General features: G+C 39.8%; 1 protein-coding gene across 3 annotated transcripts in view; it reads right to left on the bottom strand.

The window, feature by feature from the left end:
* Positions 1-1,210: 1,210 nt before the first annotated feature.
* galnt7 (UDP-N-acetyl-alpha-D-galactosamine: polypeptide N-acetylgalactosaminyltransferase 7) overlaps positions 1,211-27,034 on the bottom strand; it is a 145,046-nt gene continuing 119,222 nt past the window's right edge. For all 3 annotated transcript variants that reach the window (XM_072594558.1, XM_072594556.1, XM_072594559.1), the window contains exons 7-12: positions 21,168-21,285; positions 15,748-15,870; positions 13,435-13,653; positions 11,864-11,962; positions 7,178-7,306; positions 1,211-2,990 (exon numbers count right to left, since the gene is read on the bottom strand). In XM_072594558.1, coding sequence (XP_072450659.1) covers positions 2,853-2,990; positions 7,178-7,306; positions 11,864-11,962; positions 13,435-13,653; positions 15,748-15,870; positions 21,168-21,285 — 826 coding nt within the window. In that variant the 3' untranslated portion in view covers positions 1,211-2,852. The remainder of the gene's footprint in view (positions 2,991-7,177; positions 7,307-11,863; positions 11,963-13,434; positions 13,654-15,747; positions 15,871-21,167; positions 21,286-27,034) is intronic.

The raw sequence follows: 27,034 nt of genomic DNA, 5'->3' as shown, positions 1-27,034 counted from the left end.
TTACAGAAAGGTCTGATGGGAGAACACTGTTGATGTGGTATATGGCACTCATGGTAGGCCCGTCCAGAAGATTAAGATGCATGTCATTCATGATGACTTGGCTGTTGGATTCAGAATTGGTTTGCCCATAGAAGTAGTGATGGAAAACTTTTAGGCTTCTAACCTAACATACCTTCATGTTAAACCTAATTCTTTTACATTATTCTTCAGCTGGACAAAGAAGAGCCACACCTTAGTTTTTTTTTAAGATTAGATTACTTAGTGTGGAAACAGGCCCTTTGGCCCAACAAGTCCACACCGACCCTCCGAAGAGCAACCCACCTAGACTCATTCCCCTACATTTACCCCTTCACCTAACACTACAGGCAATTAAGCATGGCAAATTCACCTAACCTGCACATCTTTGGACTGTGGAAGGAAACCGGAGCACCTGGAGGGAACACACGCAGACATGGGGAGAATGTGCAAATTCCACACAGACAGTTACCCGAGGTGGGAATTGAACCCGGGTCTCAGGCACTGTGAGGCAGCAGTGCTAAGCACTGTGCTACCGTGCCGCCCACTGTGCTATAACAGAAGGAAAAAGTGTAGCAACAACTTTAGGGGAGGTTGATACCGTGTTGCAGCAGGGAACATGGCATATCAACATCTCTTTTTATGTGACGGTTGAACAAAAACTAATTATATAGTCAAACTCAGAGGAATTGAACTAAATGGTCTGATGCTGTGTCATACCTAAGCACCACATGAGCCTCTTCACACACCTCTTCATTTATTCATGCCAGCAAAACCTCAAATGTGACCTCTAAGCTCTTTTGCTCTCTTGGCTCTTGCCCAGGATGCACATGCTCCTGCAATGAGAAGCAGTCAAATATGTTTTCTAAAACACATTATTAAAATGAAAACTCTTTACATGCAGCACTTCCACATTTTGAGCAATATTATAATTTAGCTGGGAAGATTTGAAGAGAGCTTCTATCAACCAACAAAGTTTGATAACCACTCCTTTGTTCCTTTATAGTTTTCACTTAAACCTAATCATGCTGTTTATTTCTTTTTATCAACTGAGTTTCACATTCTAACTAGGCGCTGGGTAAGTTTCTTCTGAATTCCTTACTGGATTTATTAGGACTACCTTATATTTTGATCCTGGTACCGAATTTTGGAAACAATTCAAGTAAGAGATGTTGATTACTGCTGACCAGTCGCATTCACAAAGTTTATTATGTTGTAGTGGATTTTTATTTGGCTTAGTGATAAGTCCAGAACAAGTTTACAGCAGAATGAACTATGGTTTGATTTTCTGACCACCATAACATTTTAATCCCATTTTTTTCTCAATTAAACAGCCCTGCCCAATTATACAGTTTGTACAGAAATTGCTATTTTTGAGAATATTTACAATTTGCATAACCAAAGTGAAAAATCATCTTGCATAACAATGTAAAACATGAATTAAATACAAAGGATGTGTTTTGGCAGATTAATTTTGTACTTGTTATCCAATAGCACCACAGGAGTGAAGTACAGCATCTTCAAAGAATTTCAGGTCAATCCATTTTTCTGTGGTAGTGCTTAGGAAAAAATAAGTTATTTCTTTCTTGTGATGAGTTGCTGCAGCATTATACTAAAGAACTAAGTTAAATACCTTTATTTCTACCCACATTCAAGTATGTTATAGAAAAATATATTTCAATACGGCACAGAGTTTATCAAGATTAGCTGATTTCCTCAAAGGTGTCAATATTTGCACGCGCAAAATCATTTTGCAGAATCAGTGTGAAGGAAACCCGAGCAACAATCCCAAAATGCTTAAAAATGCAGTCACTAATTTAGGAATTAAAACAAAGACTTACCTTAAGAAAACATAAGTTCATTCAATAAAAATGGGAGCTAAAAGCAGTGTCTAGGCATTTTGGCTCCACTGTCAAACAACAGCAAAGCAAAAAATAAGCTGGAAACATGGGTTAGGCAAGATCACAGCAGAAATTTAAGTGGTTTTATGATCAATTTCAGACAAATGTTGAAACCAGAAGCACACATAGGACTCTTGAATCTATTTGACCAAGAAAGCCTGAAGAGCTTCAATAACAGTTTACAATCTAAGCAAGTGCCCATGGTCACCAAGATCTCTGCTGGTCTATAATATTTCTGCATTGGCTAAAAAAAAAAAAGAGGCATTTCTGGCACTCCAGACTAATTAATGATTTCCACAAAAATAACACTTTTGTCTTTTAGCATCGGACATTGTTCAGCATTCGCCAAGACTGTGCTAAAATTTACAATAATCCCTCCCACTTAAAGAATGAAAATGAGAGAGCCATTGGAACCTTGCTGAAATTCTCTTCAGAATATCTAAGATTCTTGCAGGGGATGAATTAAACAGAATTAAAAACAATCTCGGGCTTTGTGCATCCCATTTCAACCAAACATACTGGAACATTTAGATCTCAATTTCCTGGGCTTGCCGTATTGGGGCAAATTGATGACCCTGATCACAACGTACTCATTGAAACAAACTTATTGAGGAAAAGCCACCTTTGTTCATCGCCCTGAGTGTAATCCCAAAGAAAATAGGTCTGCACCTTCCTATGAAGATGCAGCATGTCTCAAGATGACAGCAGAATAAGTTATAAACATCTAAGAATTTAAGGTAACAAAAAAAAGTGTCATTTTGTAATTACATGATATTGGCTATCATATTACATTATCACAGTTTATCTGGAACCTTCATTGAAAAGGGTGTCAAAAATATTTACAAACCGAGCTGTACATTTTTTTGCAGCAATATACAGATAATTCTCCATCTTGTACATATATTTGACAAACTATGAGCAGCTGCCAGTATAGTTCTACACTGCGAGAAGGTTGTTCATCTCCCACTTTTGTGTGGCCTTCGCAGAGTCACAGTCAGAGATGAAAACCTTGTGATCAACTTCAGAGCGGTCCAAACACTTGCCTGTGGGAATGTGTGTGAATCTGTGCAAAGTCTGAAAAGAAAAAAGATGGACAAGCCACTATCAATCACACAGTCAAGTTGATTAAACTAGGCTTTCACCTTAGAATTGGAATAAATAAAAACACCAACCAACTAGCCCCTCTCAAACAATTCCACCTAATAAAAATTAAGATATTGGTTGCCTGTTCACTCTACGGTTATCCATGAAGTGGTGTGGGCTCAGAATAGTTGCCATCTTCATTCCTGCGACAATCAGACTTTTGTTTGACATTTGAGCAAGTCTGTTCAGTGTTTTCAGGTATTTCTACTTTAACAGGCGTGAATGTAAATGAAAGCTTGTCACTTTAATGAACAGTTTTACTGACCTAACTAATATTGGTGTATTAGAAAAAAAATGATGAGAAAGATGCATAAAAATGACACTAATGGGAGACGAGGCAGTGGGCAGTAATGATACAGTGGAGGTTTCATAATTATCCCCAGCCAAGATAAATGGGGAGTGCCAGAATATCAGGTGTAAAAGTCAAGAATAAAGCATTTCAACTACATTCAGCAAGACATGTTAAAGAGAAGGTGCAACAGAAGCGGAAAGGTAAGAAGGTGGATAAATCATCCAGACTAGATGGAGTACACTCCAGAGTTTTAAAGGAGATAGCTGAGCAGATTGTGGAGGCATTGGTGGTGATCTTTCACAAATCACTGGAGTCAGGGAGGGTACCAGAGTACTGGAAAATGGCTAAGGTAATACCACCGTTTAAGAAGGGAGGGAGGCAGAAGACAGGAAATTATAGGTTGGTTAGCCTGACTGCTGTCATTCGTATGACTATAGAATCTGTTATTAAGGCCGAGATTGTGGACTACTTGGAAGGTGCATGGTCAAACAGGGCGGAGTCAGCACAGCTTGTTGTGGGAGGTCATATCTGACAAATTTGTTAGAATTCTTTGACAAGGTAATGAGTAAGTTAGACAAAGGAAAACCAGTGGATATGATCTATTTGGATTTCCAGAAGACCGTTCACAAGGTGCCGCACAAGACGCTGCTAAATAAGAGCCCATGGTGTTAAAAAGAAAGATACTGGCATGGATACAGGGTTGAGAGACAGTGAGGTCTGCAGATGCTGGAGTTCAGAGTTGAGCGTGTTGCTGGAAAACACAGCAGGTCAGACAGCATCGAGGAGGAGGATTTCCTGATGAAGGGCTCTGGCCCAAAACGTCGATTTTCCTGCTCCTCGGATGCTGCCTACCTGCTGTGCTTTTCCAGCAACACATTCTCAATACTGGATACAGAGTTGGCTGACTGGCAGAAGGCAGAGTGGGGATAAAGGAATGGCAGCTGGTGACTAGTGGAGCTTTGCAGGGGTCGGTGTTGGGACCACAACTATTCACATTATACACTAACAATCTGGATGAATGAACGGAGGGCATTGTTGCTAAGGTTGTAGATGACACAAAAATAGGTGGAGAGACAAGTGGTGTTGAGGAAGTGGGGAGGTTGCAGAAGGGCTTGGATAGGCTGGGACAGTTGGCAAAGTAGTACCAGCTGCAAAACAACATGGAAAGTATGAGGTTACGGAGTTTGGTAGCATGAACAGAGGCTTAGACTATTTTCTAAATGAGGAGATGCTGCTAAACCTGAAGCACAAAGACTCTTAGGAGCCCTAATTCAGGCTTCTCTTAATGTTAACATGTAGGTTCAGTTAGGAAGACAAATTCAATGGTAGCATTCATTTCAAAAGTGTTAGGACACATGAGTAGAGAATGTGGAGGCAGTATTATAGCTCTGGTCAGATCACATTTGGAATATTGTGAGCAATTTGGGTCCCGTATCTTAGGAAGAAGGTGCTGGCATTGGAGGTAGTCTAGAGGAGTTTACAAGAATGATACCAGGGATGAAGGGTTGTTGTATGGTGAGCAGTTGAGGACTTCGGGTGTTTACTTGATGGAGTTTCAAAGGATGGGAAGGATGAAACCTCACTGAAACTTTCTCCCCGATGTGTTTCTCGAGTTTCCCCTTAAATGCATCTATGCTATTCACCTCAATTACTCCTTGTAGCAGCTATATATGTTTATTAAATTCACTGTGGATTACGACATTTCATTTCAAAATGTAATGAAAACACCTATGCTGCAGTAGCAAAATGAAAATTTCATCATAATTTCTATATTCTGTTTATTCTCCAGGCAAAGAGGTTTCTACTGAATTCCCTGGATAGAGTGTTTGCTGAGAATTTTCTCCCCACTAGTAGGGAAGACTAGAACCCGAGGGCACAGCCTCAGTATGAAGGGACAACCCTTCGGAACTGAGGGGGAGGAGAAATTCTGTCAGCCAGAAGGTGGTAAATCTGTGGAACTCATTACTTCAGAAGGCTGTGGAGGCCAAGTCACTGAGTGTACTTAAGACAGGGACAGATAGGTCCTCAATTGGTAAGATGATCAAGGACTATGGGGAGAAGGAAGGAAAATGGGGTTGTGAAATCTATCAGAGCTGAAAATGTGTTGCTGGAAAAGTGCAGCAGGTCAGGCAGCATCCAAGGAGCAGGAGAATCGACGTTTCGGGCATAAGCCCTTCTTCAGGAATGAGGAAAGTGTGTCCAGCAGGCTAAGATAAAAAGGTAGGGAGGAGGGACTTGGGGGAGGGGCATTGGAAATGCGATAGGTGGAAGGAGGTCAAGGTGAGGGTGATGGGCCGGAGTGGGGTGGGGGCGGAGAGGTCAGGAAGAAGATTGCAGGTTAGGAAGGCGGTGCTGAGTTCAAGGGATTTGACTGAGACAAGGTGGGGGGAGGGGAAATGAGGAAACTGGAGAAATCTGAGTTCATCTCTTGTGGTTGGAGGGTTCCTAGGCGGAAGATGAGGCGCTCTTCCTCCAACCTAGCAACATGACAAATACTGCGGATGCTAGGGAATCTTCTCAGGTCTGGTACTATCTGTGGAAAGGGAACAGATTTAACGTTTTGAGTCCAGTGACCCTTCCTCTGAGTGGATATTCATGGAAATAATCATTATATTACACAGTTCCAGCACAACCTTCAAGCTTTTAAATTCCATGTTTGATCAATAAAAGCAACTTACAGAATTTTGGAAGATGGTAACCAATGGATCCCCTATTCCCACAGTCACCTCCTTTTGTACCCTGTGATGCACTGCAGATTTATCAGCCTTCAGTTCCATTAATTTCTCTAGCTCTTTTTATCTTTATAGAAACTTATTCTCGACTGAATTCATTATAATTCACTCCTGACTGGAGGAGTAAATTACAAAGATGAACAACCTTCAGAGAAAATTCTGCCTCATATCCATCTCAAAATGGGAATCTCATTATTTTTAATATCCTCTTTTTCTAGAGGCCCCAAAGGGGAAACATGTTTTCCACATGTAACTGGTAAAACCTCCTCAGAATCTTGAGTTGAAATAAGATCACCTTTCATTCTTCTAAATTCCAATGAGTATAGATCCAACCTTCTGAGCAGCTGCTTTACCACCTGATGCTGCATAAAACGAACATATCACCTCACCACCAACAGGTGTAACACAGTCTTTTGTGATGAGATTTTCCATTGTGATAGTGCAGTGCAAGACTTTTTAATGCATTTTGAAATTAAATGTTATCTATTTTCATATTAAAAACAGAACAGTACAAATTATAAAGGAAACTTACAGATAATCACAGGTTATAATTTGAAATACAATCAATATTAACGCAACAACATTAAGCTTGCACTGTACAGAATTACATTGAACGTACAGCACAGGAAAAATGAACTGTTTAACCCAAGTAATACAAGTAAGCATTTATGCTCCATATGAGCCACTTTCTATCCACTCTTCATCTCATGCTATCAGCATAACCTTTGATTATTTTCTCCCCGATGTGTTTCTCGAGTTTCCCCTTTAATACATCTATGCTATTCACCTCAATTACTCCTTGTGGCAGCTATATATGTTTATTAAATTCACTGAGTGGGTTACGACATTTCACTTCAAAATGTAATGAAAACACCTATGCTGCAGTAGCACAATGGAAATTTCATCATAATTTCTATATTCTGCTCATTCTCCTGAATTCCTTTTCAGATTGATAAAATTTATTATTTCTTAGTTCTGGTGTCTATACAATGAAAAATGTTCTCTACATTTATACTGTCAAATCCTTTCATAATTTTAAAGACAGTAATTAGACGACAATCTTCTCACTTGTTGAAAGAGAAAAGAATCTTTACCTTAAAGTATTGCCAGTCTTTATATACATTCATGTTACAATGTGTAATCATAACCTTTGAGCCATCAGGTCCTCTGGTCAAGCACTGGTCATACTGCATCAATTGGTTGGCTTCATTGATTCGAAACAGCTGGAAAACAATGTTTACTTTGTAAAGCAGCAAGTTTTTGTTTCGTTTTCATTACTGTAACACCAGAACCAAAACAACTTTATACCTACAAGAATGTTGCCTGGTTTCAAACTTTTTAAAAACTTATAAAATCATATACAAAAAGAGATTCTGAAAGGGTCAGATAAGCATGTACACTAAAATGCAAATCTATAGCAAAACAATTGTGTGACGACATTCTGAACAGGGCTCGAAGCAGCGCATAAAGGGGAGAACCACAATCCACATTATACAAGGTTCTAGTTTTTTGATTCATCTCTGTCCAGTTAGAGTCTATGCCTTCTAGCATTCTCCAGGTTATCTGTTTCATAGGTGCTTTCAGATGCTCCTAACTGAAGATATAAACAACTAATGCTTGTTGCAGGTTGACAGTGATTTGATGGAGGACAGTGGTGAGAAGGGTGTACCTGTCAGCAGTTCTACCAGCTTGGATTATAGACCAGAAACTCCTTTCTTTTGGGGTCATTCCACTCAAGTCATGGACAGGAATTCTAACAAAACTACTTCCTTTTACAGCATACAACACAGATATTCACTTCAAAACAGTACTCAGACAGGAGCTGCAACAAAGGAAAGGGTAATACCATAGAATGGGGTGCCAGAAGTGAATGGATGATAATGATGGTAACAAGTAGTACAGATATGAAAAGAAGGCATAACTGGAAAATGAGCGAGGCAAGAAATTATCATTTGGCAATGAGAGAAACTGACAGCATCAAATCTTTAGCAGTACAGTAGTTAGTAAGGTTGGAGGGGTGAGTAGAATATCCCCAACTTGTACAGTAGGATTAAGAGAGTATCAGATAATCAGGGGTAGAATGGAAAGTTGGGGGTGGGGGGGTAAATACGAACTGAAAGGATTGGAATAGCACAGTATGTATCTGCAAAAGGTTGGGCAGTTGCACTGGGTACAGTGTCTCTGTACATGAGAAAACAGGGTGAGTATGAGGGAATTACATAATTTGCCAATGGCACACAAATATGGGATAAAGCTAGAATTGTTATAGAGACGTGACTTTAAATGTCTATTTTGTTTGTAGTGTCCTTGTTATTTATTATGTTGCTTTCTTCTGCCAGTAAACCTTAAGGAGAAAAATGTCACATTGAACTTTTCAGTTAATGGGAGAATTTTTCACAATTCAGGAGTTGGTGATTTCCATCTCTTTTGAAAAAAAAGAGAAGAAAAAGATGTGCGCTTTAAGTAGCTTATTAGAAATTCATTCACAGGATATGGATGTCGCCAGCAAGGCTTGCATTTATTGCCAACTCCTAATTGCCCAAGTGGCTTGCTCAGCTATTTCAGAGGACATCCACGAGTTGGCAACATGTCTCTAAATTTTTAAAGTTATATATATAGAATCCCTAGAGTGTGAAAACAGGCCCTTCAGCCCAACATGTCCACACTGACCCTCTGAACAGTAACCCACCCAGAACCATCCCCCTCCTCTATATTTACCCCGACTAATGGTGTGCAGGGTGTTCTGAAGTCACATGGTGTGCAGGGTGTTCTAGCCAGGTGGATAAAGAACTGGTTGAGCAACAGGAGACAGAGAGTAGTAGTTGAAGGGAGTTTCTCGAAATGGAGTAAGGTGACCAGTGGTGTTCGACAGGGGTCAGTATTGGGGCCAGTTTGTAATATACATAAATGATCTAGAAGAGGGCACTGTTGGTATGATCAGCAAGTTTGCAGATGACACAAAGATTGGTGGAGTAGCAGAAAGCATAAGGGACTGTCAGAGCATACAGGAGGATATAGATAGACTGCAGAGTTGGGTGGAAAAGTGGCAGTTGGCTCACAGACAAACGTGAGTGATGCATTTAGGCAAGTCTAATTCTAGAGCGAATTATACAATGAATGGAAGAGCTTTGGGTAAAGTTGATGGGCAGGAGTGCAGGTCCATTGTACCCTGAAGGTTGTTGCACAGGTGGATAGAGTGGTCAAGAAGGCATATAGTATGCTTGCCTTCATTGGATGGGGTATTGAGTATAAGAGCTGGCAAGTCATGTTAAAATTGTACAAGACATTGATTCGGCCACATTTAGAATACTGTGTACAGTTCTGGTCGTCACATTACCAAAAGGATGTGGACACTTTGGAGAGGGTGCACAGAAGGTTTACAAGGATGTTGCCTGGTATGGTAGGTGCTAGCTATGAAGAGAGGTTGAGTAGGTTAGTTTATTTTCATTAGAAAAAAGGAAATTTGAGGGGGATCCTGACTGAGGTTTACAAAATCATGAAGGGTATAGACAGGGTGGATAGAGACAAGCTTTTTCCCAGGGTGAAGGATTCAATAATGAGAGGTTATGCTTTCAAGGTGAGAGGTGGAAAGTTTAAGGGAGATACACGTGGCAAGTACTTCACACAGAGAGTGGTAGGCGATTGGAACACGTTGCCAGCAGAGGTGGTAGAGACAGGCACGTTAGATTCACTTAAGATGCGTCTGGACAGAGGCATGAGTAGGTGGGGAGCAGAGGGATGCAAATGCTTAGGAATTGACAGACAGGTTTAGACAGTACATTTGGATCGGCTCAGGCTTGGAGGGCCGAAGGTCCTGTTCTTGGGCTGTAAATTTTCTTTGTTCTTTGTTCTAATGCACCTAACCTACACTTCCCTGAACACTATTGGCAATTTGGCATGGCCAATTCACTTAAGCTGCACATCTTTGGACTGTGGGAGGAAACTGGAGCACCTGGAGGAAACCCACGCAGACAATGTGCAAACTCCACACAGACAGTCACCCAAGGGTGGAAATGAACCCAGGTCCCTGGAACTGTGAGGCAGTGGTGCTAACCACTGAGCCACCATGCCGTCCCGGTCTCAATTCAGTCAGACTGGGTAGGGATAGCATAATTCCTCCCATAAAAAGGACAATGGCGAACCAGTTGAATTTAGAACGATGTAATGATTAAGAACAAAACAAAGAACATTTACAGCCCAGGAACAGGCCCTTCGGCCCTCCAAGCCGGTGCCGATCTAAAAATCACCCAATTCCTAACCATCTGTATCCCTCTGCTCCCCACCTACTCATGCATCTGTCCAGACACACCTTAAATGAATCTACATTGCCTACTTCCTCTGCTGGCAACGTGTTCCAGGCACCCACTACCCTCTGTGTAAAGTACTTTCTGCGTGCATACCCCTTAAACGTTTCACCTCTCATCTTGAACGCGTGACCTCGTTATTGAATCCCTCACTCTCGGAAAAAGCTTATCCCTATCCATCCTGTCTTTACTCTTTATGATTTTGTAGACCTCAATCAGTTTCCCCATCGATCCCCTTTTTTCTAAAGAAAACAATCCTAGCCTACTCAACCTCTCTTCATAGCTAGCACCTTCCATACCAGGCAACATCCACGTAAACTTTTTCTGCACCCTCTCCAAAGCGTCCACATCCTTTTGGTAATGTGGCGACCAGAACTGTACACAGTATTCTAAATGCAGCCGAACTGAAGTCTTGTACAATCTTAACATGACCTATCAGCTCTTATTCTCAATACCCTGTCCGATGAAGGCAAGCATAACATATGCCTTTTTGACCACTTTAGCCACCAGTGCAGCCATCTTCAGGGTACAATGGATCTGAACTCCCAGATCTCTCTGCTCATCAATTTTCCCAAGGCTCTTCCATTTACAGTACAGTTCACTCTAGAATTAGACCTTCCAAAATGCACCTCCCCACATTTGCCTGGATTGAACTCCATCTGCCACTTTTCCGCCCAACTCTCCAGTCTATCTATATTCTCCTGTATTCTTTGACAGTCCCCTATGCTTTCTGCTACTCCACCAATCTTCATGTCATCTGCAAACTTACTGATCAGACCACCAATGCCCTTTTCCAGATCATTTATGTCTATCACAAACAGCAGTGGGCCCAGCACTGATCCCTGTGGACCACCACTGGTTACCTTTAGTCATTTGAAGAACTCCCTTCAACTACTACTCTCTGTCTCCTGTTGCTCAACCAGTTCTTTATCCACCTAGCTAGAACACCCTGATTAGTGGGCATATTACTGTTACTGGCTTTATTATTCAATATTTATTGATGAAAACCCCATTGACAGATTCGAATTTGTGTCTCTAGATCATTAATAAAAAGGTACTGGATCACCACTCCAGTTTTATGTACATACTATCCCATGACAAAAACAAAATGCTGGAGAAATTCAGCAGGTTTGACAGCATACACTTAGAATAAGAGAGTTAACGTTTCAAGTCCAGTGACCCTGTGTTAGAATGGTCATTACATTACCCTGCCGTTCGAACAAAGTCTTACTGACTCATATGCCCCTGCATTTAATTAACCCTAAGCTCTGAAAATCATCTTCTTCATTAACAAGTGTTTCTCATGCATTCATTCAACAATTTGGCTCACTAAATTTCAAGCAAAGGCAAATATCAAAGTTACCATCTCTGACTTGTTTTTCACTAAATTTATAGGTATTTTGCTTCGTAATGTATAAATCAATTGTTACTTGAAACTCATACTCTTATTTGTCATTTTGAAGTTGGCATAGTTACCTGATTCCCTCCCATTCTGTGGCAAGGTCCCAGCTCGACAAACCCACCATTGGTATGGCCCATGCTGTCAATGCAATAATCGGATTCATATCCTCTGATCTGAAGGGAAAAGGTGCAAGGTTCATAAACTAGGTACTCAAGTGCATGCAATTATGGAACTCTCTAGAATTATTACCTTGTATTATGTAAGGTAGTTGGAGTAGGACAACAGGTAAGATGCCCAAAACTACACTTCAGGACGCTTGCAAGAAGGTGTAATATGAAGGATAGAGACATTGATTATCAAACCTAGGAGCCATGAGCTGATGATGGAGGAAAATGATGACACTGCCTATGGTGTACCACCATGACAACCAGTGACTACAGCAGCTTGGCAACAGAGAAGAAAAAAACCATAAAAAGGAGCAGAATAAGGCCATTCAGCCTGTTGAATCTGCTTTGCCATTCAATCAGGGCTGATGTATTTCTCAATCACATTCTCATGTCTTCTCCCTATGACCCTTGATTGCCTTACTAAGCAAGAACCTATCTAACTCTGTCTTAAATACAGCAACAAAAATAATCCACAACAACACTTGATATATTTTCTCTCATGTGGCAGAATGTGCCTGTCAACATGCCGAACACATTCCCAAATTAAACTAGTTTTATCTGCCTGCTCCTGGCCCATATCCCTTCCAACCTTTCCTATTCATGTACTTATCTAACTGTCTTAACTATTGTAATTGTATCCACATGCACCACTTCCTCAGAAAGTTCATTGCCCACATGAATCACCCTCTGCAAAACGTTTGCCCATCATGTCTTTTTTAACTCTTTCCCCTCTCAGCTTAAAAATGTACCCTCTAGTCTTGAAATGCCCCATTCTAGGGTAAAAAGATAACTACCATTAACTCAATTTAAACCCCTAATTTTCATAAAAGGAAAGATGCTTCAAAGTATTAACCCATGTTTGAGGATTTGGGTAAACTTATTAATTATTGGTCCATACTTTAGAACAGGTATGCAAGTTCACTTGCATCAGGTTCTCAATGGAGATCTGGTTGCAAGGTCAAAAACTCACAGCACAGTTTCTCTCCTCTACATGCTGAATGTGCTCTCAAACCCCATCCTTCCCTTGATCCTTAAGGTGACAAGCTTATTCAGCAATTTCACAAATAGCCAGACAAAGGGGGGCTGAAGTGTGAGTATAAGCAAATTGCATCTTCATTGGTCACATTATTGCCAGTTAAGCTTTGTTCTCAACTGCTGCCCCAATCTCAGCAGGCCTCACGTATTTCAAGAAGTTTGGTAAGAATCAATTAAAGCATTAAAGTTAGTGGCCTGGCCCTGACAGTTTTCGTAGATTAAATCTGATTTAGTTTATAAGGCCAACGTACAGCAACATAGCAAATTCTACACTGAATCAGAGCTGCAACCAGTTATTGACTAAATCTGCAATGTTGCAATTAGGTTGCAGACATCAGTGATGTTTTTTTTCATGATAGTTCTTGGGAATTATTACTCGATAATTGCAATGAGAATAGAACTCCAACATTTAATCTAGGTTGAATACGCAATAGAAATTTTACCTCTCCCCATTCTACATTTTTAGCTGGCAGTGGGTAATTGTCTGGAATGTCATAAGCTATTTCTTCCATAAACCATTTAAAACTTTTGCAGTTGTGTTCTTCACGAAATTTCTTGAGCTCAGATATATCTCCATAAGCCATGGCTTTTGTTTCTGGACGACTTGCATAAAAGTACTCGGCGTATTCATCCCACCAAACTTCAACAACACGAACATAATTCTATAAAATAGTAATGTTGAGAAAAAAAATTTAGAGGACTACCAAAATACTTTGGTTCAAAATATTCAGAAAATGAAGACTATCATTAGATAACTTTGGAAACTGAAATGCTAGTTCTCCAAGTTGTGTAACAAAGAATGTAGTGAAACTAGCATTTGCTTTCAGATCCATAATGTGGAATGAAAGATTGATTTTGACATGTAATCAGTACTTCATCTTATTTAACTTACCTATATGTGGCCTGGTGGCTATTTGTACAGAAACTTCAAGATTGCTGCCTGGTGTTGCAGTAACCCATTATAACTTTGTTGTTTACACTTTAGTGTAATTTTCTTGTAAATTTATTCATCTTCCACCAAGTACATGAATCTCTGGAACTTCCTTTTGGAATCAATAGGTAAAAATATTGAATTGGAATAGCACTCTGCTTCTCACATTACTATTGGTTAAATGGCTCATGATCAGATTACCAACCTATGAGATGACGGTCATCTTTGATTAAACATGTTTCCTTGTACCATGCAGTGCAACAAAGAGGCCACAAACAGTTAGCATTCTCTTAAGAACGCAAGAAGCAGAGTGCTCTTCCAACTCAATACTTTTACATAATTCCAAAAGGAAGCACCAGAGATTCACCAAGTACTTAGTGGAAGATGAACAAACTTACAAGAACATTATACAGAGGTGTAAACATTGTAGTTATAATAGATGTCTTTAATTACCAGAACGTAGACTGGGACAGTGGCAGTGTAAGACATAAACTAGTTCAGGAGAATTTGTTTTTCAGGAGAAGGTGTCCAGTCAAACAAGAAAGGAGACTGCTAGACCTTGTACTTGGGAATGAGGAGGGCCAAGTAGATCAAGTGACAGTGGCAGATTATTTGGAGGACAGTGATCAATTTAACAGAGTGGAAAGCGACGTTGGTCAAGAATAATTCACTGGAAGACAGCTGACTTTAATGGTACAACAACGAAATTGGACTAGACAGACAGGAACCAAAGGCTATCAGGAAGAATAGCAGGTGAAACATGAGCTACTTGCAAAGAGCAGATGGTTCAGGCAATCCAGGTACATTTGCTGAAGGAGGCAAGGTAGGACAAACAAATCCAAAACTCTCCAAATGGTATAGGTGATAAAAATGAAAGAAAAAGCATGCTGTGGCAGATGTTAGGTAGTAAATACATTCAAGAACCAAACTAAATACAGAAGGCTCTAGGGGTGGTGAGAAAACAAATGTGGGAAGCAAAGTAGGATTATGGCAAAAATAAAAACAGCCAGCCATTATAAAGTAACAGTAAAAGGGTGGCAAAATAAGGAATAAGGCTGATTCAGGATCAAAATGGGAATTTAAATTTGAGGCAAGAAACATGGCTGAGGTGTTAAATGAATACCTTTCATTTGTCTTTACCAATTAGGCAGCTACCATTCAGACTTGGAAACAGAAAGAAAACTATCTCAAAACTGAAAAGGAGATACTGTTGGATAGGCTTTGGTACTTGAAGCTGGATGAGATGCACCTGAAGAAATTGAAGGACGATAAAGCGGAAATAATCTTTTAATCTTCCATGGATTTGAGGTGGTGCCAGACGTTTAGAGAATTGCAAACATATGTCCTTGTTCAAAAAACGGTCCACAAGTTCAGCCTAACAAATACAGACCAGCCAATTTAACTTTGGTGATAAAACCTACGAGCAATAAAAAAAGAATAATTCAGGATAATTAGTCACAGAAAAACGTGGGTTGATTAGGAAAGTGAGCATGTACGTGTTCAGGGAAAATCATGTTTAACTAACTTTCTTGAGAATTCTGGAGTAGTAATAGAGACTGTTGATAAGGGCAATGCTGTTGATGTGGTGTATGTGGACTTCCAAAAGGCATTCAATACAGCGGCATAAAACAGACTTGTGAGCAAACTCATCTAGAGTGTGGCATGCAGGGGACAATTTCAAATTTTGTGAAAGACACAAAAAGCTTGAGAATTGTATTGAGATCCTTGACACTGCAAGGTAGAGAGAACCAATTTTCCATTTAATAGTATTTACAAAAGTTGTTTTGAGATATTGTTAATGTTGAGTAATTGGATGGATACATACCTTTAATGTTGGGGATGACCCAACATGAGCAGGCGGTGGATTTCCTGCCCACCCATGTAGACGATAAATATGTCCAACACGAGAGCAAGGTACAAACAGCAACTTGCCTCCACACTGCCATATCTAGAGAGATATAAAATAAAGAAGGAAAAGTCATTTTTGAGTAGGATAACATTCTTTAATTACTTTTCTCCACAATTCAATATAATTTAACCCATTTATTATAGCAATCAAAAAGTCACCCAGATGATAGTTTCAGAATGGATTGCAATTCCCACAAGTAAAACTTTTCATAAATTCTTGAGGACAACAATAAAACTACACTGATACAAACTTTTATAGTCAAGCGCTGACTTTTTCTTACACATGTGATGTCACTGTAGCTTCTGTTTGTGTGGCAGGAGAGGGAGGTTCAGATAGGCCTCCAAAGCCAAGAGATGTTGCAGCATTATTGAAATATTGACACCCAGAGTGTAATGAACTAGGTAAAAACAAGGACTGCAGATGTTGGAAACCAAAGTCTAGATTAGAGTGGTGCTGGAAAAGCACAGCAGGTCAGGCAGCATAAGGAGCAGGAAAATCAACGTGTCCATTCCTGATGAAGGGCTTTTGCCCGAAATGTCGATCTTCCTGTTCCTCGGATGCTGTCTGATCTGCTGTGCTTTTCCAGCACCACTCTAATCTAGACCCAGAGTGTAATGGACAACAGTGCACAAACATTGGAAAAAAAACAGCAAAGAGGGTCAAAATGCTAAAAGGGCAGAATTATGAACAAACGAACACAAAACAAGAACAGGCATGCTCGCCCATCAATAAAATCATAGTTGATTTGATTTTAATTTCAACTCTACAGCCTTGCATATCCCCAATAATCTTTAATCCATTTAATAATCAAGAATATACCTACCTCTGCCTTAAAAATATTTAAATTCCAAAGGTTCTCAACACAGTAAAAATGGCAGTGATATTCAATGGGCATGCCTTTAGTGTTAAATTATGACCTCTACTTTTAGATTCTCCCACAAGAAGAAACATCCTTTTAACATCCATCCAGTCAAGTCTTCTCTGGACTTTTGTGTTTCAATTAAGCAATTTCTGATTCCTCTAAACTCCAGAGTATGCAGGACTAGCCTGTCCAGCTTTTGTTCATAAGGCAGTTGTTCATTCAGGTAGTAGTCTAGTAAGCTCTATCTGAACTGCTTCCAATGAGTTAACATCTTTCTATAAGTATGGTGACCATTACTGTACACAGTATTCCAGATGCAATCTCACCAATGTTTTGTATAACTGAATCAGAATAACCTCTCCTCACAATAAACCATAACATACTCACAGCTTTCTTGATTACTTGCTGTACCCACATACGAATTTTCTGGACACCAGAATCGCTTTGCAACCTCTCACCATATAGATATGCTTTTTTATTCTTTCTGCCAAAGTGGCCAATACCACTGTTTCTCATATTGCACTCCACTTGCCAGATTTTTGCCTATCTACATCACTCTGTAGTCTCCTTATCACCTCTTCTCTACCTATCTTGTGTCATCAGCAAATTTAGCTATCATACCTTTGATCCCTTCATCCAAATAATTTATATAAACTGTAAAGAACTGAGGTGCCAGCAGCAATCCCTGTGGCATACCATTCATGACATCCTGCCAGTCTGAAAAAAAATCACTTAGTCTGTCTGCTTCCTATTAGCTAGCCAAGCTCCTATCCATGCCAATTTATGTTACCCCCTACATTATGAGCTTTTATTTTTCACAATAACCTTTAATATGACACCTTCTGAAAATCTAAATACAACACATCCACAGGATTGTTTGTATCTACAGCATGTTACCTCTTCAAAGAGCTCCAATAAATTAATGAAATAGGATTTCCTTTTGACAAAATCAAATTGGCTCTGCCTTATCCAAATGCCCTGTCATAACAACTTTAATAGTAGCTTTTAACATTTTTCCTATGACAGATGCTAAAACAACTGGCCGTAGTTTATTGCTTCCTGCCTCCCAACCTTTTTGAATAAAGGAGATACTTTTTAACTATTCTCCAAATTCAAGAAACCTTGTGTAAATCTAATGAGTTTGGAAAATTATAACCAATGCATCAACTATTTAACTGGCTACTTATAAGACCGTGGGATGAAATCCATCAACATCTAGAGTCATGTCAACTCTCAGTTCCAACAACTTAACTCACTTCTACTTTCCTGGTAATTGTAATTTTCCTGAGTTTCTCCCTTCCTATCAATAAATAATTTATAGCTAGTGAAGACTGACGCAAAATATCTGTTCAATTCATCTACTGTTACCTTATCCTCCGTTACTATTGAGGTGGTTTATAAATTAAAGGTTCCTTACTTCAAAGTATGTGGCATTCAGAACAAAACAAATGAATTAAAAAGCACAAACAAAGGTTCTGGGGTATGATCATATAGCACCATGGAGATCAAAGCTGGGAACTAAGTATTCAAGGGTGGGTGACTTTTTGGAAGGGCAGGGAGGAAGGAAAAGGTGATGTTGTAACTCTATTAATATGGGATTGAAAAAATGCAATAGCAAGCAATGATCTTGGATTACAATATTCCAAGTGTGGTCTGACCACAGCCTTATAAAGCCTCAGCAGTACAACTTGTAACACTGCATTTGCCTTCCTAACTGTTAACTGAACCTGCATGTTAACCTAAAAATAATCCTAAACTAGGACTCCCAAGTCCTTTTCTACTTCAGATTCCCAAAGCTTTTCTAGTTTTAGAAAGTAGTCTATGCTTCTGTTGTTCCTGCCAAAGTGCATAGCCTCACACTTTCCCACACCATATTCAATCTGCCACTTTGCCCAATCTCCTAACCTGTCGAAGTCCTTCTGCACCCTCTCCATTTCCTAACATTGTCGGTCTTTCCACCTATCTTTGTATCATTTGCAAACTTAGTGCCTTCAGTTCCTTCACACAGATCAGTAATGTCTAACGTGAATAGTTGTCGTACTGACACGGACCCCTGTGAAACTCCACTGCCATCCTGAAAAGTCCCTTTTATCCCTACAGTCTGCTTTCTGTCAGTCAACCAATGTCAGTAGCTTGTCCCTATCACCATGTCCAGACTCATCTTATTTAGCGACACCTTGTCAAAAGCCTTCTCAAAATCCAAACCGATCACATTCACTGGCTCTCCTTTATCTAACTTGCTCGTTACCTCCCATAAAGAAATCTAACGGATTTGTCAGGCATTACCTATCCTTGACGAAGTCGTGTTGACTCTGCCCTGCTTTACCATTCACGTCCAAGTACTCAAAAATCTTATTTCAATAACAGGTTCTAAAATCTTAACAACTGAGGTCAGGCTAACTGGCCTATAGTTTTCAGTCTTCTGCAACCTTCTCTTCTGGTAAGTGGTTCACGTAAAACCCTGTTTAAGTCCTCTACATCCTTCCCTGACTCCAGTGAATCCTGAAAGGTCACCACCAATGCCTCTACATTCTCCTCTGTGATCTCCTTCAGAACTGTGGGGTGCAGTCTACCTGGTCCGGCTGACTTATTCGCCTTTAGACTTTTCAGCTTTCCCAGCACCACCTCTTTAGTGATGGCCACTACACTCACTTCTGCATCCAGACTCTTGAATTTCTGTTATATTGCTAGTGTCTTCCACTGTGCAATGGAGACAGTCCAAACAAGGTTCACTGGGTTGACCCCAGTTATGGATTTCTTATGAGGAGAAGTTGAGTAGGTTGGGCTGAAACTCATTGGAATCTATTAAAATGAATGGTGATGTTAATGAAACATACAAGATTCTTAGGGACTTAACAGCATAGATGGAAACAGGTTGTTTTCCCTCTAGAAGAGGGGTCTAAAGCCAAAAGCAGGACAAAATTTCAGAGTAAGGGTTTGCATATTTAAGACCGAGACGAAGGTGAATCTCATCTAAGGGTGGTGCATCTGTGGAATTCTTTACTATAGTGGGCTGTAGAGATAAGTCATTAAGTATATTTCAGGTCGACAGACATATTTTTAAAACAGCAAAGGAATCTAAGGTTTCACAGAATTCTTAAAGTGTGATAAGCCCTATACTTATGGGAGGAGCAAGAGGATGGCGAGAGTGAGGTAGGGCCAATCAGAGATAGTTCAGGCACAAGTTGTCTGCACTTCGAGGAGGTTTGGAGATCCTTAATAGGTACTTATTATTATACTAAATAAATAATTCAGTATTCACTACTGAGAGACATCTTGTTTTTGTGAAGACAGCCTGAAACAGGATGATATCTTGAACAGGGTGCAGAGGATGCTCTCTGGACTGGATGGCATGAATTATGAGTAAAAGGTGGAGGGAGCTAGGGCTTACCTCATTGGAAAGGAAAAGGGTGAGAGGTAACTTGTTAGAGGTGTACAAGGTGATTCTAGATTAGAGTGGTGCTGGAAAAGCACAGCAGTTCAGGCAGCATCCAAGGAGCAGGAAAATCGACGTTTCGGGCAAAAGTCCTTCATCAAGGCACCACTCTAATCTAGAATCTAGTTTCTAGCATCTACAGCCCTTGTTTTTACCTAGTGTACAAGGTGATGACAGGCATAGATAGAGTGAATAGTCAGAGACTTTCTCCCATGGCAGAAATGGCTATCACATGGGGGGGCATAATTTTAAGGAGATTGGAGGAAGTTTCAGGGGAGATGTCACAGGTTGTTTTTTTTTACACAAAGTGTGAATGTGAGGAATTCACTACCAGCGGTGGTAGTGGACTCAGATACATTAGGGACATTTAAGCAACTCTTGGATAGGTACATGGATGATAATAAATTGGAGGGTATGTAGATTAGTTTGAACTTAAAGTAGGATAAAAAGCCAGCGCGACATTGAGGACCAAAGGCCTGTACTACACTGTGCTGTTCTATGTTAAGTCCACACCGACTCTCCGGAGAACCTCCCTGACTTCCCTGCCAACCCTATCCAAGTAATTTTGCATTTCCTATGGTTAATCCAACTAATCTACACATCGCTGGACACTATGGGCAATGTAACACGGCCAATCCACCTAACCTGCACATCTTTGCACTAAGAGAGGAAACTGGAGCACCCAGAGGAAACCCACACAGACACACAGAAAATGCATAAACTCCACACAGACACGAGGCTGGAATTGAACCCATGTCCCTGGTGTTGTAAGGCAGCACTGCTAATCACTGAGTCACATACCACCCATGGTTATGGGGAAACAGCAGAAAAGTTGAGCTGAGCATTATTAGATCAACTATGATCTCATTGTATGGTGAAGTAGACGCAATAGACCAAATGGACTACTTCTGCCCTGAAACATCTAGTTTCAAGGCCTTAAGACCTCTGACAATGATATTTCAGTGACAATAGTGCCCTATTATGAGTAATGAATTTAAGATTAATATGTCACAACCTGTTGTATTTCTTGTCCATTACCTTATAAGATATCTCGAAGTTTTCACCTCCCCAGATTTGAAGGCCAGGGTCATACAGCCCAAGTTCAAAGAAGTAATCTCGTTCAATAGCGAACAAACCCCCAGCCATAGCTGGGGACCTGGCAAAGTCATTGTTGGATAAATAGACAGCAAATTAGAATTTCCAACAGTTGTAGTGATACTTTGGCATCTATTCTTTTCTGAAGTGCACATTTTAAAAATCAATCCCATGTAAAACCAATTTAAAGTTGCAATGCCGTTTTCCAAATAGGAATCTGTTAGTTTCAGGTCACTTTACTAAATTATGATATAGCAAACTGCTGTACTACAGATGTTAGTTGGTTTGAATCTTTGAAATCATTGTTAAATGTAAACAAATGCAACTAAAATAAGGTGCATTTTTCACAGTGAGAATAAAATTTGTAAGAGTCCAAATAGACACACTTAGAAGATTTTAATTAATGCCTAAACAAAAAACATAGAAAAAGGTAATGCAACTTAACGACACAAAACAAATAAATTGGAAATTGCTGGTAACTCAGACTTTGTGGGGAAAACTGGCAAATTATTGCTTCAAATGTAATCTTTGGAGTGTTTCTAGCATTTCCCATGCTTAACTCAGTCAGTATGAGAATTTTTAAATTCAACTTTTATTATCCAAGCTCTTTTACTGAGAAAAAAAACTATAACCCAAATGTCTAAATGTGAACAATCAAAGTAATGTGAAAGTCTAATGCAAACTCTGTGATCCAGTTAACAGGAAGAATTAACTTTGCCTTTATCTTGCCCCTTGGCTCCTCAGATTAGCCCAACCAACCCAACCTCCACGAAAAAATGTGTATCCTGTTAGATCTATAGCTTTTCAATATGGTGCAAACACATCCTGCTGGTGCAAGAACAGGCAAGCCCATGCTTTGTTTTGGAATGGTTACTTTGATTTGACTGCAAATCTGGAGCAGTTTCGTTTAATGTTGACATTTTCCACATTGGTACTCCCAATTCTAATCATTCAAACTACATCCCCTTTACCTTCTATTCAAGAACACAGATGTATAATATGAAATTCAAAACTTGTTTGCTTCCTTCCCTGACACCCTCTAACTTACAGTTGTTGTGGTATCTTCAGACTTCTTCTGTTATAGTTTAATGACCTAATCTGAACATAAGTTTGTGGTTTGCTTTCAATTACTCTAAATGTCATCTCTGATGCATGACTTTAATTCAGCATTTTCATTTGATCCAAATAAAGAATTAAGGCAGCAGATGGAACACGATTTTCTTTTAATTGTTATTCAATTTAAGGGGAGTGATGATCTAGGTAACTGTCGTGAGCCAAGGGCAACTATTTTATGGTCTCTAGTAGCTATGTATCTGCAGAATTTGCTTCGTTTTTTGAAAGAGAGCAAGCAGCAGATTCATTACCACCATGGGACTACACATTCTTTATCACTGCAAATCACAATTAAAAACAAATTCTAATGTGTACCATACAAACACTTAAAAATTGATCAACTGGAAATATTCACATTAACATAAACATTGCGGTTTTCAGTTGTGCTGAATGGGACACAGGGACATTGACTGGAATTTTTACATTTGGAAGGGTGAAGAATTACCTGAACATTGTGTTTCAGGAGGCAGTCACACCCCTTAAATTAACTACCTTGAATTCAGTCAGTGATCAGGGACAGGAGGTTGTGAATATGAGGAAGCAGGTAGAGAATTTAAGGAGGTAGTGCTGTAGGACCCTCAGCCCTTGAGCTAGTTTAACAGCTTTGGAATTCTTTCTTACTAGGACGAATGGGAGTTGTACGAAGGATGAGCAAACTGACCATAGCACCATGGTGCAGGGAGTCATTCAAGAGAGGGGAGAAAAGAGAAATGTAGTTGTAGTAATGGATAGTACAGTCAGAGGAACAGGCACTGTTCTGTGGGCAGGATTGAGAGTCTCAAAGGCAATGCTGCCTCCCTGGTGCCTGGGTTCAGGATCTCTTATTTGGACTACAGAGGAACTTAGTGCAAGAAGAGAAAAATCTAGTTGTTGTGGTCCACGCAGGCACCAATGATATAGGTAGAACGATGCAAGAGATTCTGAGCAAATATGAGCAGCTAGGGGCTAAATTACAAAGCATGCTGCTATCAGAGTCCTGAAGAATTGGATAACTTGGGCTGTGGACTGGGCTTTGAAGTAAAAATAGCGGTGTGTGGGGGTTATGGTGGGCTCAGATGCATGGAAAACTACAGAAAAACTGAAAGGATTGGGTGCAGGTGAAGGAGGGCTTCGGAGAAGTTATTAATGTTTTCTTAACAAGTAACAGGAGAAAGAATATGAAAAGGGTCATGAATCTAACTTCAGACACAACAGATAAGGGGACAACTATGAGAAGGGAACAGGTCAATGCAGGACTAAGGGTGCTGTACTTAAATACACGCAGTATACAAAACAAGGTAAATAAGCTTGTAGTGCAGATTGGAATTGGTGGATACAGTGCTGCATGTATCAGAGAGACATGGCTGCAAGGGAACCAGAGCTAGGAATTAATTATCTAGTGATATACGTACTATTGAAAAGATGGGCAGAGGATGTAGGATTGCCTTGTTAGTAAGAAATTTGATTTTAGATAGTCAACATGGTTTCGTCAAGGGCAGGTCGTGTCTCACAAACCTCTGAGTTTTTTGAGAAGGTGACAAAGCATGTTGATGAGGGTAGGGCAGTTGACGTGGTATATGTGGACTTCAGTAAAGCCTTTGATAAGGTTCCACATGGCAGGCTGTTGCAGAAAATGCAGAAGCATGGAATGGAGGGCAATTTAGCAGTTTGGATTAGAAACTAACTTTCTGAAAGAAGACAGCGAGTGGTGGTTGATAGAAAATATTCAGCATGGAGTCCGGTAACTGGTGGTGTGCCACAAGGATCTGTTTTGGAACAAATGCTGTTTGTTATTTTTATAAATGACTTAGATGCAGGCATAGGTGAATGGATTAGTAAATTTGCAGAAGAAACTAAAGTCGGTGGAGTAGTGGATAGTTTGGAAGAATGTTGCAGAGGGACTTGGATAAACTGCAGAATTGGGCTGAAAGGTGGCAAAATGGAGTTCAATGCAGCTAAATGTGAGGAGATGCACTTTGGGAAGAACAACAGGATGGCAGAGTACTTGGTCAATGGAAAGATCCTTAGTAGTGTGGATGTGCAGAAGGATCTTGGAGCCCATGTACATAGATCCCTGAAAGTTGCTACCCAGGTTGATAGTGCAGTCAAGAAGGCGTACAGTGCGTTAGGTTTCATTTGTAGAGGGATTAAGTTCCAGAACCGCAATATCATGCTGTAACTATACAAAATGCTCGTGTGACCACACTTGGGAATATTGTGTACAGTTCTGGTTGCCCCATTACAGGAAGGATGTGGAAGCATTGGAAAAGGTGCAGAGGAGATTTACCAGGATGTTGCCTGGTCTGGAGGGAAGGTCTTATGAAGAAAGGCTGAGAGACTTGGGTCTGTTCTCATTGGAAAGAAGAAGGAAGGCTAAGAGGGGATTTGATAGAGACATACAAGATGATCAGAGGATTACATAGGGTAGACAGTGAAAGTCTTTATCCTAGGATGATGATGTCAGCTTGTACGAGGGGGCATAACTATAAATTGAGGGGTGATAGGTTTAAGGCAGATGTCAGAGGCAGGTTCTTTACTCAGAGTGGTAAGGGTGTGGAATGCCCTACCTGCCAATGTAGTCAACTCAGCCATATTAGGGAGATTTAAACAATCCTTGGAGAAACCACCTGGGTGATGATGGGATAGTGTAGAGGGAAGAGTTGAGAATAGTTCACAGGTCCTTGCAACATAGAGTGCCGAAGGGCCTGTTCTGCGCTGTACTGTTCTATGTTTGAAATGAAATTAAGTCAATAGCAAGAAGTGATATAGAGCCGGAAGGCATAGAATCTGTCTGATACAATTGAGGAACTCTACCCGGATGGGAGTTATGTACAGGCCTCCTACAGAATTCAGGATGTGGGACAGAAAATAAATCAAAAGGTAGAAAAGGCTTATAAGAACAGTACTATTACAATAATCATAGCGGACTTTAATATGCAAGTCGATTGTCAAAATCAAGTTGGTAACAGATCCTATAGAAAATGAATTTGTGGAATTGTCTTAGATTTTGTTTGGAGCAATTTGTGGCAGAACCCACGAGGGAACAGGCAATTTTGGATTCGGTGGTGTGAAGTGAGACAGCATTGATTAAGGAGCATAAAGTGAAAGAACCACAGGAGACAGTAACCATAATATGGTAGAATTCACCCTGTAGTTTGAGAGAGAGTAAAGCTGAAATCAAATGTAACAGTTGAGGAAAGATAACTACAAAGCCATGGAAGAGGAGCTGGTCAGAGTTGACTAGAAAGGGAACCTAGCAGGGAAGATGGTGGAGCAACAATGGCAGGAGTTTCTGGGGGTAATTTGAGAGGCACAGCAGAAATTTATCCCAAAGTGAAGTTACCAAGTATCACTGTGGATTATTTTCATTTCTGCATTTAAGATAGCGATAGATAGATTCTTGATTACTAAGGGGATCAAGGGTTACAGAGAAGTCAGGAATATAGGGTGAGACTTGATAGACAAATGGCCTAATTCTGCTCTTATATCTTATGATCTGAAAGACTTTGGTTCAGCTAAAGTAGGGAAAGTAAAACACAACTTACAACATTTGTAAGGACAAATCTTTAATCAGGTAGCTCCTTCCATTAAAATATCAACTAGTGCTGGTAATTTTGATTTATAAACAACATGCTGTAACATAAATTTGCAAACTATAATTGCACAACTTTCTAATTAAGGTATTAAATATAACAGGCTACGTTCATGCAAAGCACATCTAAATGAAGGAAAAGGTCAGAGATTAAAAAAGGCTTGCAAAAGTATTTCTTGTTAAAGGAAGAATCATATTAGAAATGCACCTCAAAATACGGAAAAACATGGCAGCAGAACCCCATGCATAGTCACAGCTTTTCATTTGTTCATTTGACAGAGCACCATAATATGTTCAGGTAAGGTGGGTCCAAGACGAGCAGAACAAGGAAAGTAGAACCACAGAGTCAAACTAGGTATTTTCAGGGAGAGGGAGGATAGAAGAGACTCTCAAATCTGACATGGAGAATAGCGCAGTGAAAATCTAAGGGTATTAGACAGGCAGAATCAGATTAAAGCTCGCTGCACTCACACAATTACATATTTTTTTAAATCTACCATATTGTGCAGAGAATAAGATGCATTACACAGATGTGGAACAACTACAATTAGAGCACTTTTTTCTGGCATCGTTTAGTAGGTTTCTGCGCTTAGAAATTTCCAATGAAACAGAAAGTCTGCTTTAAGCTTTTGGCTGTCAGTGCTCACATATATTGGTCAGGCCACAGCATTGTCAATCAAATACTAGACGATTCCACTGGATACAAAGAAGAATCATTTGTGGGCTGATACAGTGCTATACAATATCAACAACATATGTACTGTGCACTCAAAATATACTTGTCAACAAATGCATATTACAATTAATCTTAAATTTCACAGCGAAATTTCAGCTGTTGAAATTTATTTTTTTGGAAATATTTTTACAAAATTTAGCTGCTATAATGGAAAGGCAGATATGAGTGATTTGCTTCACTCAACACAAAAACAGCCTAAACAGCAACTGGACACATAACCATGACTACTTTAATCAAAAGTTTCTATTTTCAAACAGAAGCTAGTGATGCATCTTATTTGCTGTAAACAGGGCAAATCAAGCAGTATATCGCACATAACTTTTGTTGTTTAAAGATCAACCAATATTTAATGCTGAACACATGGACAAAAATGCCACTTCCACATGTTGA

The sequence above is a fragment of the Chiloscyllium punctatum genome, chromosome 2 (genome assembly GCF_047496795.1).
Source record: "Chiloscyllium punctatum isolate Juve2018m chromosome 2, sChiPun1.3, whole genome shotgun sequence".
Classification (NCBI taxonomy): Eukaryota; Metazoa; Chordata; class Chondrichthyes; order Orectolobiformes; family Hemiscylliidae; genus Chiloscyllium; species Chiloscyllium punctatum.
Note: the sequence above shows the minus strand (reverse complement) of the source record. Positions and strands in the feature narration are given on the sequence as shown.